The 13,296-nt window shown below is 38.8% G+C and overlaps 1 protein-coding gene and 1 long non-coding RNA gene across 2 annotated transcripts in view; both read left to right on the plus strand.

The window, feature by feature from the left end:
- Positions 1–11,708, plus strand: part of LOC132121572 (actin-binding LIM protein 1-like) — a 66,516-nt gene extending 54,808 nt beyond the window's left edge. Inside the window, exons 18-28 of the mRNA XM_059531096.1 lie at positions 313–327; positions 1,487–1,579; positions 1,888–1,935; positions 2,755–2,901; positions 3,311–3,396; positions 3,737–3,860; positions 3,956–4,014; positions 8,315–8,388; positions 8,861–8,930; positions 10,324–10,404; positions 11,049–11,708. Coding sequence (XP_059387079.1) covers positions 313–327; positions 1,487–1,579; positions 1,888–1,935; positions 2,755–2,901; positions 3,311–3,396; positions 3,737–3,860; positions 3,956–4,014; positions 8,315–8,388; positions 8,861–8,930; positions 10,324–10,404; positions 11,049–11,162 — 911 coding nt within the window. The 3' untranslated portion in view covers positions 11,163–11,708. The remainder of the gene's footprint in view (positions 1–312; positions 328–1,486; positions 1,580–1,887; positions 1,936–2,754; positions 2,902–3,310; positions 3,397–3,736; positions 3,861–3,955; positions 4,015–8,314; positions 8,389–8,860; positions 8,931–10,323; positions 10,405–11,048) is intronic.
- LOC132121573 (uncharacterized) lies at positions 4,616–6,293 on the plus strand. The gene is made up of 3 exons (XR_009426280.1): positions 4,616–5,047; positions 5,356–5,403; positions 5,659–6,293. It is a non-coding gene; the product is annotated as an uncharacterized LOC132121573 (long non-coding RNA).
- Positions 11,709–13,296: the final 1,588 nt, after the last annotated feature.

Here is a 13,296-nt window from a genome sequence, read left to right on the forward strand (position 1 = left end):
CTCTCCACTCCCCATTGCCCAACCTCTTCTCCTCGTTCTCAGTGTCAATATTGTTCCGTAGTCACAAATCCACCCCCTCCTCTGATTCAGACCTGGTGAAATGTCTTGACTGTGACTTTTTAGCTTGTAAAGCTGTGCTTTTGCCGGCTCTGTTTGAGAAATTCATAAGTCCTGGAGTTGAAATGCTTGAATGGCAACCTTATGAAGTCAAGGGCTGTATTTGATCAAACTAAAGCACATCTAATGCAAGTTGCTAATGCACAGTTTACTAATCACATGCTCGTGTGTAATGTCCCTCTGTCCTCTCCACAGATTCTTTCTGCATAGGTATGTCTTGGCTTCATGGCTGTTGTTGACTCTGGGTAGAGCAATTTGGTGCCCGTGGCAGTTTAGAAGCATGCTGTGTTTTTTTTTACCATTCAGAATTTGGTGTATTTGATACTGAATTAACCAACAGTTATATGACCGCTGATTAACCAACATTTAAACAAATCACTGTGACATCACTACTCTTATAGTAAAAACTCTTTGTACGGCCTACATGGGTTGCTGCCTACTTAAGGTGGCATCCTAACTGAAATGAAACTTGTATTTTACAATACTCTGCATAACCAGTAATTCTGGGTGTCATACATTTGCATGTCTGTCTTTTATATAACTTTCCATAACAAATAAAAAAAGCATATCCCCCAAATAAATATAATTATAATTTTCATTATTATTATTATTTTTATTATACAAATAATAATATTTGAGGGATATACTTAACATTGATGCTTACCTTATGTAAAAGCAGGGGAGTGCATGTGTTGTCTTGAAATGCTTTCTCTCTAGACAGCTCACTAGTTTTAGGAATGTGTTCATGTTGCATGCTTTCATTTGTTTTTTTCACAGGCGAAAAGTAGTCCTTTAAAGCAGGGGTCACTAAACTCGGTCCTGGAGGGCTGGTGTCCTAGGGTTTAGCTCGAACTTGCCTCAACAAACCTGCCTGGAAGTTTAAAGTATGCCTAGCAAGACCTTGATTAGCTGGTTCAGGTGTGTTTGATTAGGGTTGGAGCTAAACTCTGCAGGACAATAGCTCTCCAAGACAGAGTTTGGTGACCCCTGTTTTAAGGATATTCAGTCGTGTTATCATCAGACACAAAGTCTTCCTGCTGTTGTGAATTTGACATTCATCTTTTTACTGTGGTGGTGAATGTTACCGTGTTCATGATTGTGAAGTATTTGCATGCAGCTTTCCTTAGGCAGTTCTCCTTTTCCAATCTTAATGTCCTTCAACACCTGTTCTCTTCCGTGGGACCGACCCACAAGGTCCAGTCCGTCTCTCTGTCACCTCTCTGTTGAAGCCCCTTTCTGTTCGTCCATCTTTCCGACAGTGAAGATTTATTCGGCACTATTCTCTCACTCTTTCTTTCCTTTTTTTATTCTTTCTTTCTTTTTTATGTTCTTTCCTTTCTCCCGCTTCTTCTGCTCTTCTTGTTTGGAGGCACTGAGCCATCCAGCGGCCGGAGTTCTCCTCTTTCCTCTCGGCCAGCCACCCCGACCCTCTCTCTGACCCCTAAACATTTCCACATCCCAGGTAGGAGCCGGAGCATCATCAGAGAGATTTTCTGCTTTCTCTTTCTCCCTCAGTTCTTTAATTTCAATCCCCGCCATAATGCATATATGCCTTTTCTTATTTATTGTCTTGATTGTAGATTTTATTTACCTCTTATGCTGAGTGCATGTACTGATTCAGAAATTTTGGTCATACTTTATATGCATTGCATTCCCCCAGATCATGATCATAACTGATTCGATTGAAGTGTCTTATTTCTGACTTAGGTGGTATTAAAAATGTTTTATTAAAACTAGATCTTTTTTGTATTTTATTTTTATAATTCACAGACCAAGGGATTAACATGTATAGAAAACCACCAATCTACAAACAGCATGGTATGGTTGCTTCAAATTTTGAGCTTTTCTATCTACCTATCTATCCATCTATCTATCTAAAATAATATTTATTTTACACACCAAATAATGTTGTTTTTGTTTGTTAGATTATGTCAGTATGGTGTGTTCACAGGCATGATTTCTGATCATTATTTTTATTATTTATATTTATGTTTTTTTTTATGTGTGTTGGCTCCATCCATCCATTACTTTGTGATTATGATACTATGATCACATCTTATGTTCATATGTAAGTACCATTTCACATCATAAACTTTTCTCATTTTTGACTCTTTCTTTAATCGCTTCCTCACAACCAATTTGCCCACGGCAAGAAACTAAAATCCTCCTTCTTTAACAATTTCCATAAAACTTCTGAAGATTCTGAAAATTGCATAAGGTTATTGCCTGCAAGATCCCATAACAAATCCACTGACACCTCAGATGACTCTGCTTTGGTCTCTATCTTGCACACGCTGCAAATCTTCACATAGTTTCAGTAAACTCAAAGGCACCTTTTGAACAGTTGTGTTTACCGGTTTCAAACTACAGTTCATATATCTGAATTTCTCTGCTTGCTTAATATGATAAAAATCTATACATTTGCAGTAGCATGTGTGCTCTATCCACTTTATACTGTCCTGCACTAAATGCAGTATTGGCCATTGACATTCAAAGCTTTTGATACTGTCTATGAATACAGATTTTTTACACATAAAAATCCTGAAATGCTTTGAACTGAATGGCCAGCGCTACACTTACTGCCAGCCTGTGAGAGTCTGTCACTGATAGTCCAGTTCCCCCAAAATACCGATTCAGATTCAGCTGCCCTGGCAGCCCAAAGCAAGTCTGCTGATGACATCATCAAATCATCCAAGTTCCCTGCTGCCCATGCCCCTCAGCCAGACGAAACACCAAAGATCGAGACCGACTACTGGCCGTGTCCTCCGTCCCTTGCTGCTTTAGGTACGCTCCTGTTGCTGGCAGTAACCAAAAATCAATGGAAGCCATCTGTGAATTCAAACATTGCTCTGTGGGTGGAGAACTCTTGGACTGCTGCTGGTAAATTTGGCCTGGTGTTCCCATCTGACTGATCCTAGAGCCAGATCTGGTGGTTTTAAAACTTTAGGATGCTATACAGTAGATGGCTTTACATTTCATTGTAAATGAAAAAACATTTTACCACTCAGTCTAACCATGTTTTTATTTTTCATGATTTGTTTTTATATGATTTAACTCATTGTTATTTTCATTTGATTATGTGTACAACTGAACTCTTGAGGTTCCGTTGCAGGTCACCATGGGTACAATGACAATGATTTTTTTTTTCCTTTTCCTCTTTTTTGAAAATCTTTTTTGGTCATGGACGGGGCAGGATCAGACGGGAGGAGTCGGTCACGGGATGAAGAAGAGGAAGAGCAACTGAAACGCAGACAACTTCAGGAAGAAAATCTCAGCAAGGTCAAGCGTGTATTAATGCTTATACATTCCTTGTGTCATTTTTTTTTATTTTAGTCAAAGCAGCCATTTACGTAAATGCATATATGTGCCAAATTATGCTGCATGGCAAATTGTTATTTACACATGCTGTCTGCATTGTTTTAATATCCAAATCACTTAAATAATTATGCAAACACACGTAATTTGCATATATGTACAGTGACTGGGGGTGTTTATTGAATAAGGCTAATACTTTGTAAATGCAGGCTAATAAGTATGCTAAAGTGGAATAAATGTAACCTCTATGTGATCGTACTTTCAATACTCAGTATACTCAGTATAAGACTGTGTTTAACTGCAGATCCAGTCTGGACTCGGGAAGCTCATTCTGAAGGAGGAGATGGAAAAGGAGAGGAACCGAGAGAGATACATACGAAGTGTGGCCGCCCAGCGCTTTGACTCCCAATATGCTAACTGCACCACAGGTATAATGCCACATACTTTCAAAGCAATCACAACAAATATAGCTTTATTCAGACATTGGTATATTAGTACAAAAGTATTCTGTCCTCTGTTATAGACTCCCAAACGGTTAAAACATCATCTCTGCCTGGATATGGACGGAATGGACTCCATCGGGTAAGTCTCAGCCATTCATCTGTTATTTACCTATATTTATTAAGTGCATGTAAAAGGCATTTAAAATGTAATTTATTCCTGTGATAGCAAAGTTAAACTTTCTGCAGCCATTCCTCCAGTCTTCAGTGTCACATCATCCTTCAGAATTTGGTGCTCAATAAATATTTCTTATTATTATTAATGTTAGAAAACGTTTTCTTAATATTTGAGGGATATACTTAACATTGATGCTTACCTTATGTAAAAGCAGGGGAGTGCATGTGTTGTCTTGAAATGCTTTCTCTCTAGACAGCTCACTAGTTTTAGGAATGTGTTCATGTTGCATGCTTTCATTTGTTTTTTTCACAGGCGAAAAGTAGTCCTTTAAAGCAGGGGTCACTAAACTCGGTCCTGGAGGGCTGGTGTCCTAGGGTTTAGCTCGAACTTGCCTCAACAAACCTGCCTGGAAGTTTAAAGTATGCCTAGCAAGACCTTGATTAGCTGGTTCAGGTGTGTTTGATTAGGGTTGGAGCTAAACTCTGCAGGACAATAGCTCTCCAAGACAGAGTTTGGTGACCCCTGTTTTAAGGATATTCAGTCGTGTTATCATCAGACACAAAGTCTTCCTGCTGTTGTGAATTTGACATTCATCTTTTTACTGTGGTGGTGAATGTTACCGTGTTCATGATTGTGAAGTATTTGCATGCAGCTTTCCTTAGGCAGTTCTCCTTTTCCAATCTTAATGTCCTTCAACACCTGTTCTCTTCCGTGGGACCGACCCACAAGGTCCAGTCCGTCTCTCTGTCACCTCTCTGTTGAAGCCCCTTTCTGTTCGTCCATCTTTCCGACAGTGAAGATTTATTCGGCACTATTCTCTCACTCTTTCTTTCCTTTTTTTATTCTTTCTTTCTTTTTTATGTTCTTTCCTTTCTCCCGCTTCTTCTGCTCTTCTTGTTTGGAGGCACTGAGCCATCCAGCGGCCGGAGTTCTCCTCTTTCCTCTCGGCCAGCCACCCCGACCCTCTCTCTGACCCCTAAACATTTCCACATCCCAGGTAGGAGCCGGAGCATCATCAGAGAGATTTTCTGCTTTCTCTTTCTCCCTCAGTTCTTTAATTTCAATCCCCGCCATAATGCATATATGCCTTTTCTTATTTATTGTCTTGATTGTAGATTTTATTTACCTCTTATGCTGAGTGCATGTACTGATTCAGAAATTTTGGTCATACTTTATATGCATTGCATTCCCCCAGATCATGATCATAACTGATTCGATTGAAGTGTCTTATTTCTGACTTAGGTGGTATTAAAAATGTTTTATTAAAACTAGATCTTTTTTGTATTTTATTTTTATAATTCACAGACCAAGGGATTAACATGTATAGAAAACCACCAATCTACAAACAGCATGGTATGGTTGCTTCAAATTTTGAGCTTTTCTATCTACCTATCTATCCATCTATCTATCTAAAATAATATTTATTTTACACACCAAATAATGTTGTTTTTGTTTGTTAGATTATGTCAGTATGGTGTGTTCACAGGCATGATTTCTGATCATTATTTTTATTATTTATATTTATGTTTTTTTTTATGTGTGTTGGCTCCATCCATCCATTACTTTGTGATTATGATACTATGATCACATCTTATGTTCATATGTAAGTACCATTTCACATCATAAACTTTTCTCATTTTTGACTCTTTCTTTAATCGCTTCCTCACAACCAATTTGCCCACGGCAAGAAACTAAAATCCTCCTTCTTTAACAATTTCCATAAAACTTCTGAAGATTCTGAAAATTGCATAAGGTTATTGCCTGCAAGATCCCATAACAAATCCACTGACACCTCAGATGACTCTGCTTTGGTCTCTATCTTGCACACGCTGCAAATCTTCACATAGTTTCAGTAAACTCAAAGGCACCTTTTGAACAGTTGTGTTTACCGGTTTCAAACTACAGTTCATATATCTGAATTTCTCTGCTTGCTTAATATGATAAAAATCTATACATTTGCAGTAGCATGTGTGCTCTATCCACTTTATACTGTCCTGCACTAAATGCAGTATTGGCCATTGACATTCAAAGCTTTTGATACTGTCTATGAATACAGATTTTTTACACATAAAAATCCTGAAATGCTTTGAACTGAATGGCCAGCGCTACACTTACTGCCAGCCTGTGAGAGTCTGTCACTGATAGTCCAGTTCCCCCAAAATACCGATTCAGATTCAGCTGCCCTGGCAGCCCAAAGCAAGTCTGCTGATGACATCATCAAATCATCCAAGTTCCCTGCTGCCCATGCCCCTCAGCCAGACGAAACACCAAAGATCGAGACCGACTACTGGCCGTGTCCTCCGTCCCTTGCTGCTTTAGGTACGCTCCTGTTGCTGGCAGTAACCAAAAATCAATGGAAGCCATCTGTGAATTCAAACATTGCTCTGTGGGTGGAGAACTCTTGGACTGCTGCTGGTAAATTTGGCCTGGTGTTCCCATCTGACTGATCCTAGAGCCAGATCTGGTGGTTTTAAAACTTTAGGATGCTATACAGTAGATGGCTTTACATTTCATTGTAAATGAAAAAACATTTTACCACTCAGTCTAACCATGTTTTTATTTTTCATGATTTGTTTTTATATGATTTAACTCATTGTTATTTTCATTTGATTATGTGTACAACTGAACTCTTGAGGTTCCGTTGCAGGTCACCATGGGTACAATGACAATGATTTTTTTTTTCCTTTTCCTCTTTTTTGAAAATCTTTTTTGGTCATGGACGGGGCAGGATCAGACGGGAGGAGTCGGTCACGGGATGAAGAAGAGGAAGAGCAACTGAAACGCAGACAACTTCAGGAAGAAAATCTCAGCAAGGTCAAGCGTGTATTAATGCTTATACATTCCTTGTGTCATTTTTTTTTATTTTAGTCAAAGCAGCCATTTACGTAAATGCATATATGTGCCAAATTATGCTGCATGGCAAATTGTTATTTACACATGCTGTCTGCATTGTTTTAATATCCAAATCACTTAAATAATTATGCAAACACACGTAATTTGCATATATGTACAGTGACTGGGGGTGTTTATTGAATAAGGCTAATACTTTGTAAATGCAGGCTAATAAGTATGCTAAAGTGGAATAAATGTAACCTCTATGTGATCGTACTTTCAATACTCAGTATACTCAGTATAAGACTGTGTTTAACTGCAGATCCAGTCTGGACTCGGGAAGCTCATTCTGAAGGAGGAGATGGAAAAGGAGAGGAACCGAGAGAGATACATACGAAGTGTGGCCGCCCAGCGCTTTGACTCCCAATATGCTAACTGCACCACAGGTATAATGCCACATACTTTCAAAGCAATCACAACAAATATAGCTTTATTCAGACATTGGTATATTAGTACAAAAGTATTCTGTCCTCTGTTATAGACTCCCAAACGGTTAAAACATCATCTCTGCCTGGATATGGACGGAATGGACTCCATCGGGTAAGTCTCAGCCATTCATCTGTTATTTACCTATATTTATTAAGTGCATGTAAAAGGCATTTAAAATGTAATTTATTCCTGTGATAGCAAAGTTAAACTTTCTGCAGCCATTCCTCCAGTCTTCAGTGTCACATCATCCTTCAGAATTTGGTGCTCAATAAATATTTCTTATTATTATTAATGTTAGAAAACGTTTTCTTTTTATTCATCAAAGAAAAAATTAATAACAAGCAGAAAATCTGTTTTGAACACTGATAAGAACCATTATTAATAAGCATCTTTAATAACTGAGCAATTACATTGTAACGAATAAACCTTCATAATCATCGGGAAGAAGGAGGCGGGAACCGGCGGACAATCAAATAAAGACTTTAATAACAAAATAAACACAAAACAGCGCAACAGCCCCTCGCGGACGACTGTCGCGCACAAATAAAAAGCAAACACAAACTAAAACCCAGGCCTGGTCCTCTCTTGTCCGTCACTGTCGTCGCTCCAGTTTTATATCCTTCCATCTCTTCCGTGGGACTCGGTGGGTCGAACAGGTGTCGCTCATCTCCAATCACTCCACCGGCCTCGCTCCTGTTCCCACGTCTCTCGGCCCCGCCCCACTCGTCACATACATTAATTAATAAATACATTCAAATACAATTTGAATGCCTTATAAATTGTAATAGTATTTCACCATATTACCATTTTTACTGTATATTTGATAAAATTAATGCAGTCTTGGTAAACCTAAGAGACTTCTTGAGCATGTGGAATAAATTAGGCCTCTATAACAAATTAAAGTGCATCTTTAATGACTTTCTTTTTTTGTCTGTGCTTCCAGCCCCAGTCTACAGAACTATCTCAGTATAACAGTTATGGGGATGTGTGTGGAGGACAAAGAGGTAAAATTCAATACTTCTAATACTTAAAATACATCTAATAAATAATAAATAAATAAAATTAAGTCATATTTAGCAATATTTGGGAATTTGTCTCTTTCTGATTTACACAGATTTCAAGGTATGTGACTGACCTGCAGTATTTACTGAGCATGTGCATCAGCAGTCATACACACATGGAAGTCAAATCATGCTACATGTAACCAGAATGGCACTCATGTCCTCATTGCTATGCTTGTGTCTGAGTTTGAGCCATGGGGAAAGACAAGAGCACAGTCAAGGGTTTGATACACTGAAAAACTCCCCCACCCCTGAGAACACATCACATGGATAGTGGCTTGATCCACTGCCCTTCTGAGAACTTGATACAAAAGCTGTTAGGAATTAGATCCAGACTATTTCCCAAGGTTCTGAATTCTTGAAAACAATTTTCTGCTTTCTTTTCTTATCATTTGCATCACGTGTATGTGTTCTGTTCTATAGCCCACCCAAGATGCCCAAGATTCCATTACAAGAATGGACAGGGGAATGTCTATGCCTAATATGTTGGAATATAAAGCAAGTATCCCAAATATTTTCAACAATTATTTTTTTCTTCCCTCTTCCATCTCAAAATGCTCCTCTGTTCAATAAATAATCAACCCCCTTCCAAAAACCAAGATTAGTCAGTCAGTGCCATCATTTTGGCTCATCTTCACAGGCGATGGTCAGTGGGAAGAACAAGCCTAGCATAACTTGCACAGCTTCCAGTGCTACGATGAAATGATGTCATCACTTGACATACTCTGTTTTAGCAGTGCAAAATTTAGAGATCATTCAATCATTCTGAACTCCTGGTTCTCATTAAAGAGGCTTCATGGTTACATATGGTAATATTTTGTGAAAGTGGTTGCCTTAGTTTCCCAGAAGCCTGATTCTCTAGGGCTGAACTTAAACTCATTGCGTCGGCCCTATAGCTAATAGTTATTGGCTAGATTATATAGATTACAATTTAATAGGTTTTCCCAGCAATTTATAAGAAACAGCAGCTGGCATGATTGTAGACTGTTAACTGTTTGTAGAGTGCTAGCATTAACAGCATTATAATTCCTTCCTGTAAATGCAGTTGGCAAAAACGCCTGGCCAGCTGTAAAAAATAAATAAATAATAATCTGTGACCATAGTTACCCATTCATTTCAGTGGTGAAAATAAATGGATTTATAGAATCTTTTTATTTTTAATGCACATTCTGAACTCCAACATTTGCTAGCTAAAAGGAGACTAGACTAAGAGACGGCTATGGAAGTTCATATAATATCTGCAGCAAAGATTACTTTGCATTATGTAGTACAGATAAAAAAAACATTAATTCTTGTGAGATTACCACAACAAAAAAGCTTAATCAAGTTTTAGATTGAATGTGAGACGTTTTCTGACATTTACTTACTGCATTTGCTCTTCGCTTATTTGAAATATTCATTGTGATGTCTGTTAACGTTACTTGTTCCAAAAACTTTAAGTGTTTTCTGAAAATGTTATTTTCCCCCATACAAATGAATATGGTACAGGAACCAAGATTTGTTCTTCTCCATGCTAAACCACACCCCCAGCTGCTAACTGTATCTATTTTGTACTTAAAGCATATTATATTATTCTATCCAGCACTTCTTTCCCATATTGAGAAACACAGACTTTCTGGTTTGGAAATACAGTACATGCTCACACTCTGTGTCACACAAGGCTCACCTACTATTGTTCCTCTCTGCATGCTCTGCCCACCTCCTACTCACTCTCTCACTAGCACTATGTGCTGCAGTGTTGTATTTTGGCAAGAGTTGGTGTTTGTGTGTCATGTTAGGATATAATGACTGTGCATCATCCCCTTGTCCATTTGCTTTCAGCAGTTCATTGTGTTTGGCAAATGCCTCGCATAGCATTCTCCATAACAACACAATCCCTCCTTTTGTAAAGGTGTATCCATATGAAATGCTCACTGTCACCAACAGAGGGCGTGCTAAGCTCCCGAAGGATGTGGACAGGACGAGTCTGGAGGTAAATGGCACCCGATAACCTCACTGAATGGATATTGCATGAAAGTAAATTACTCTTTCTTTGCCACTTGAAAAGTATGACTGCTTTGAATTGCGTAAATCAGAGGAAATGGCATTGCTGGATTTTAAGGCTACATCCAAAATGCCTTTATTTTTCTGTAAAATATAACAACAACAGTATTGTTCTTATCATTAAATGTTCACATATCTAAATAAAATAATAAATAATACAAATATTGTTTACAGTAATTATTTTTGATGTTGTTGAAATATTAGCCTATTATTTAAATGATAAAAATTTAATAAAATATCACTGTTGGAATAATACTGCTGTACGTTTTCATTTATATTGCTATTATCAACTAGCTTATTTAAACACTTATTAAATAGTAAAATATTGCTTATAATACTAATTATTATTATTATTTTTCAAAATTATTATTTAAATGACAAAAACTATTATTATTAGCTACTGTTGTTGTTTTCAAAACAATAAATGCATTTTGAACGTATTTTAAGATGCAGCAATTTTATTAGTAGCTGTAGTCATATCAAATGGGGGAGAAAGTTCCTTCTTGTCTTAGCTGATCACATGCCTGATGATTTGTAATTCTTCAATATTTCTCTCTTCTTATTTATATCCAGCGCCACTTGGCTCCCGTGACATTCTTTGATATTTTTGGGATGAAGATCCATGAGTTTGACAGACTTCCTCTTTGGAAGCGCAACGACATGAAGAAGAAAGCCAAGCTCTTCTAAACTAGCTGATTGTGCATGTTTTAATTTATCAGTCACTCATATGTATTAGAGCGATAGTCCTAACTTTTTTCTTTTCTTTTTTTTTTTTCTTTTTTTTTGCATCCAATTACATGCACAAAAAAGTTTTATTCTGCTTCAGAAAGACCACTTTTTATTTTCCTAAATCTATATATCTTTATCTTTAAATGAGTGAGTGTTTGAATAGGAATCAAATGAGGTGCACGTGACCCCTAGATGCGAACACGCGAGCGAGAGGAGCTGATGGTGTTCCTGCTCTCATTAAACCTGCCTCTAGGACCAGAGGGTTTTATCCTCCTCCCTCCTGGCCCACTTGTAAAACAGGACTGTAATTTTTTAGATGGGGAACCGGGGGCTGTCAGCAGGGTTCTCCCTCTAAACAGGCCGTTAAGGTGGTGGACTTGTAGGGATCCCTGGAGCCCCCTGCTGCTGCGGACCTAACGAGACCTTTGAAGTGCGTTAAAAGCGGGAAGTGAGAGCTACTGAAGATCCTTTACCTGCGGAGCCGAGCTTCTGGAATACATTAGAACAGTGGTTCCCAAACTTTTCCATTCCACGACCCACCTAGACAAGTGTAATATATTTCACGACCCACCAAAATATTAAAAAAAAAAAAAAAACAACGAGTGAAATTACTTTAAACCTAATCTTACTTAAAATTTTTATGACAGAAATTAAGTATTTAAGAAAAATAACCATTTTATTTTAGAGTACAACTGAAAATTTCACTACAAATTTACAAGTTTTAATTTTTGTTTACTGGCGTTAAAATATGTAGTGTCCATAAAAACGTGAAGCAGGCTCACTCCAGTGAAGTGTGATCTGCGCTGCTGTGTTTTGTTGCATTCATGATCCTTCCGTGTGTGTCGGCGAGAACGGAGCACAATCCAACACTTTTTTAGAAAAGCATAAGAAGCAAAGCAGAACTATCTAAAACAGTTTGGAGATTAAAATAATTGTGAAATAGGTAAAAAAAGACCGATTGAACCTTTTAATGACATTGCTCTGAGACCTTCAAAACACGCAACGCACACGGACTTAATTGCAATTTGAAAATCACACTAAGGATATTGCAGTTCATTATTAATGTTGGTGGGCTATATCGTTGTGATGAGTGGGTTCCCAGTTCCCGCCTCCTTCTTCCTGTGATTGTGAAGATTTTAATGTTTTACACTGGTGCCGAAGCCAGGGAGGAAGGAGGGGCGCGCTGCCGAAGATCCTTCGCCGCTGGGGTGAATCCGCAGTGCCATCGAGCAGGGCGAAGGAGTCTGCCGCCGAGGGTGCTCGATGTGGTGGGCTGGAGTGAGTTGCCGGGGGGGGGGGGGGGGCGAACTCACTCCAGCCCACCGCCTCGATGACTCCTTCGTGGAAAGAGGTGGGAACCGGCGGACAATCAAACAAAGTTTTAATAACCAAATAAACACAAAACAGCGCGACAGCCCCTCTCGGATGACTGCCGTGCACAAATAAAAAACAAACACAAAATAAAACCCAGGCCTGGTCCTCTCTCGTCCTTCACTGTCATCGCTCCTCTTTTGTATCTTTCCGATCTCCTCCGTGGTTCTTGAGACCGGTGAGTGTTGCTCATTTCCCAATCACTCCACCGGCCTAGCTCTGTTCCCATGGCACTAGGCCCCGCCCCACTCGTCACATTCGTGCAGCCCTAGACTGAACTGTGTTAGTGTCTGTGTGTCATTGAAACGCAAAATTAGCTGCAGCCAAGTGACTTTGTGCGACCCACCTTGTTCCATTCCGTGACCCACGAGTGGGTCGCGACCCACAGTTTGAAAACCCCTGCATTAGAAAACTGAAATCGGCGTCCTGTCTCACCAGCACTCTGCCGCCTCGTCACAATTTACAGCCCAAAACAGCACCCGAGATATGGATAATTCTTTATCCACAACCCACTAGTCTGATAATCAGAAGAGGCGGTGGTGATTATTATTAATATTAATATTTCTGAAATTAATCTTAAATTACTTTAAAATATATATTATTAAATTTCGCCACTAGAGGTCAGCCGTGGGACAATATCAGACGTCGGCCCGCTCTAAAACAGCTTCCTCTGCATCAGACAAACCGTGTATTGCGACTTCCTGTTTTATTTAGCGTTTTA

Source organism: Carassius carassius, chromosome 39 (genome assembly GCF_963082965.1).
Source record: "Carassius carassius chromosome 39, fCarCar2.1, whole genome shotgun sequence".
Taxonomy (NCBI): domain Eukaryota; kingdom Metazoa; phylum Chordata; class Actinopteri; order Cypriniformes; family Cyprinidae; genus Carassius; species Carassius carassius.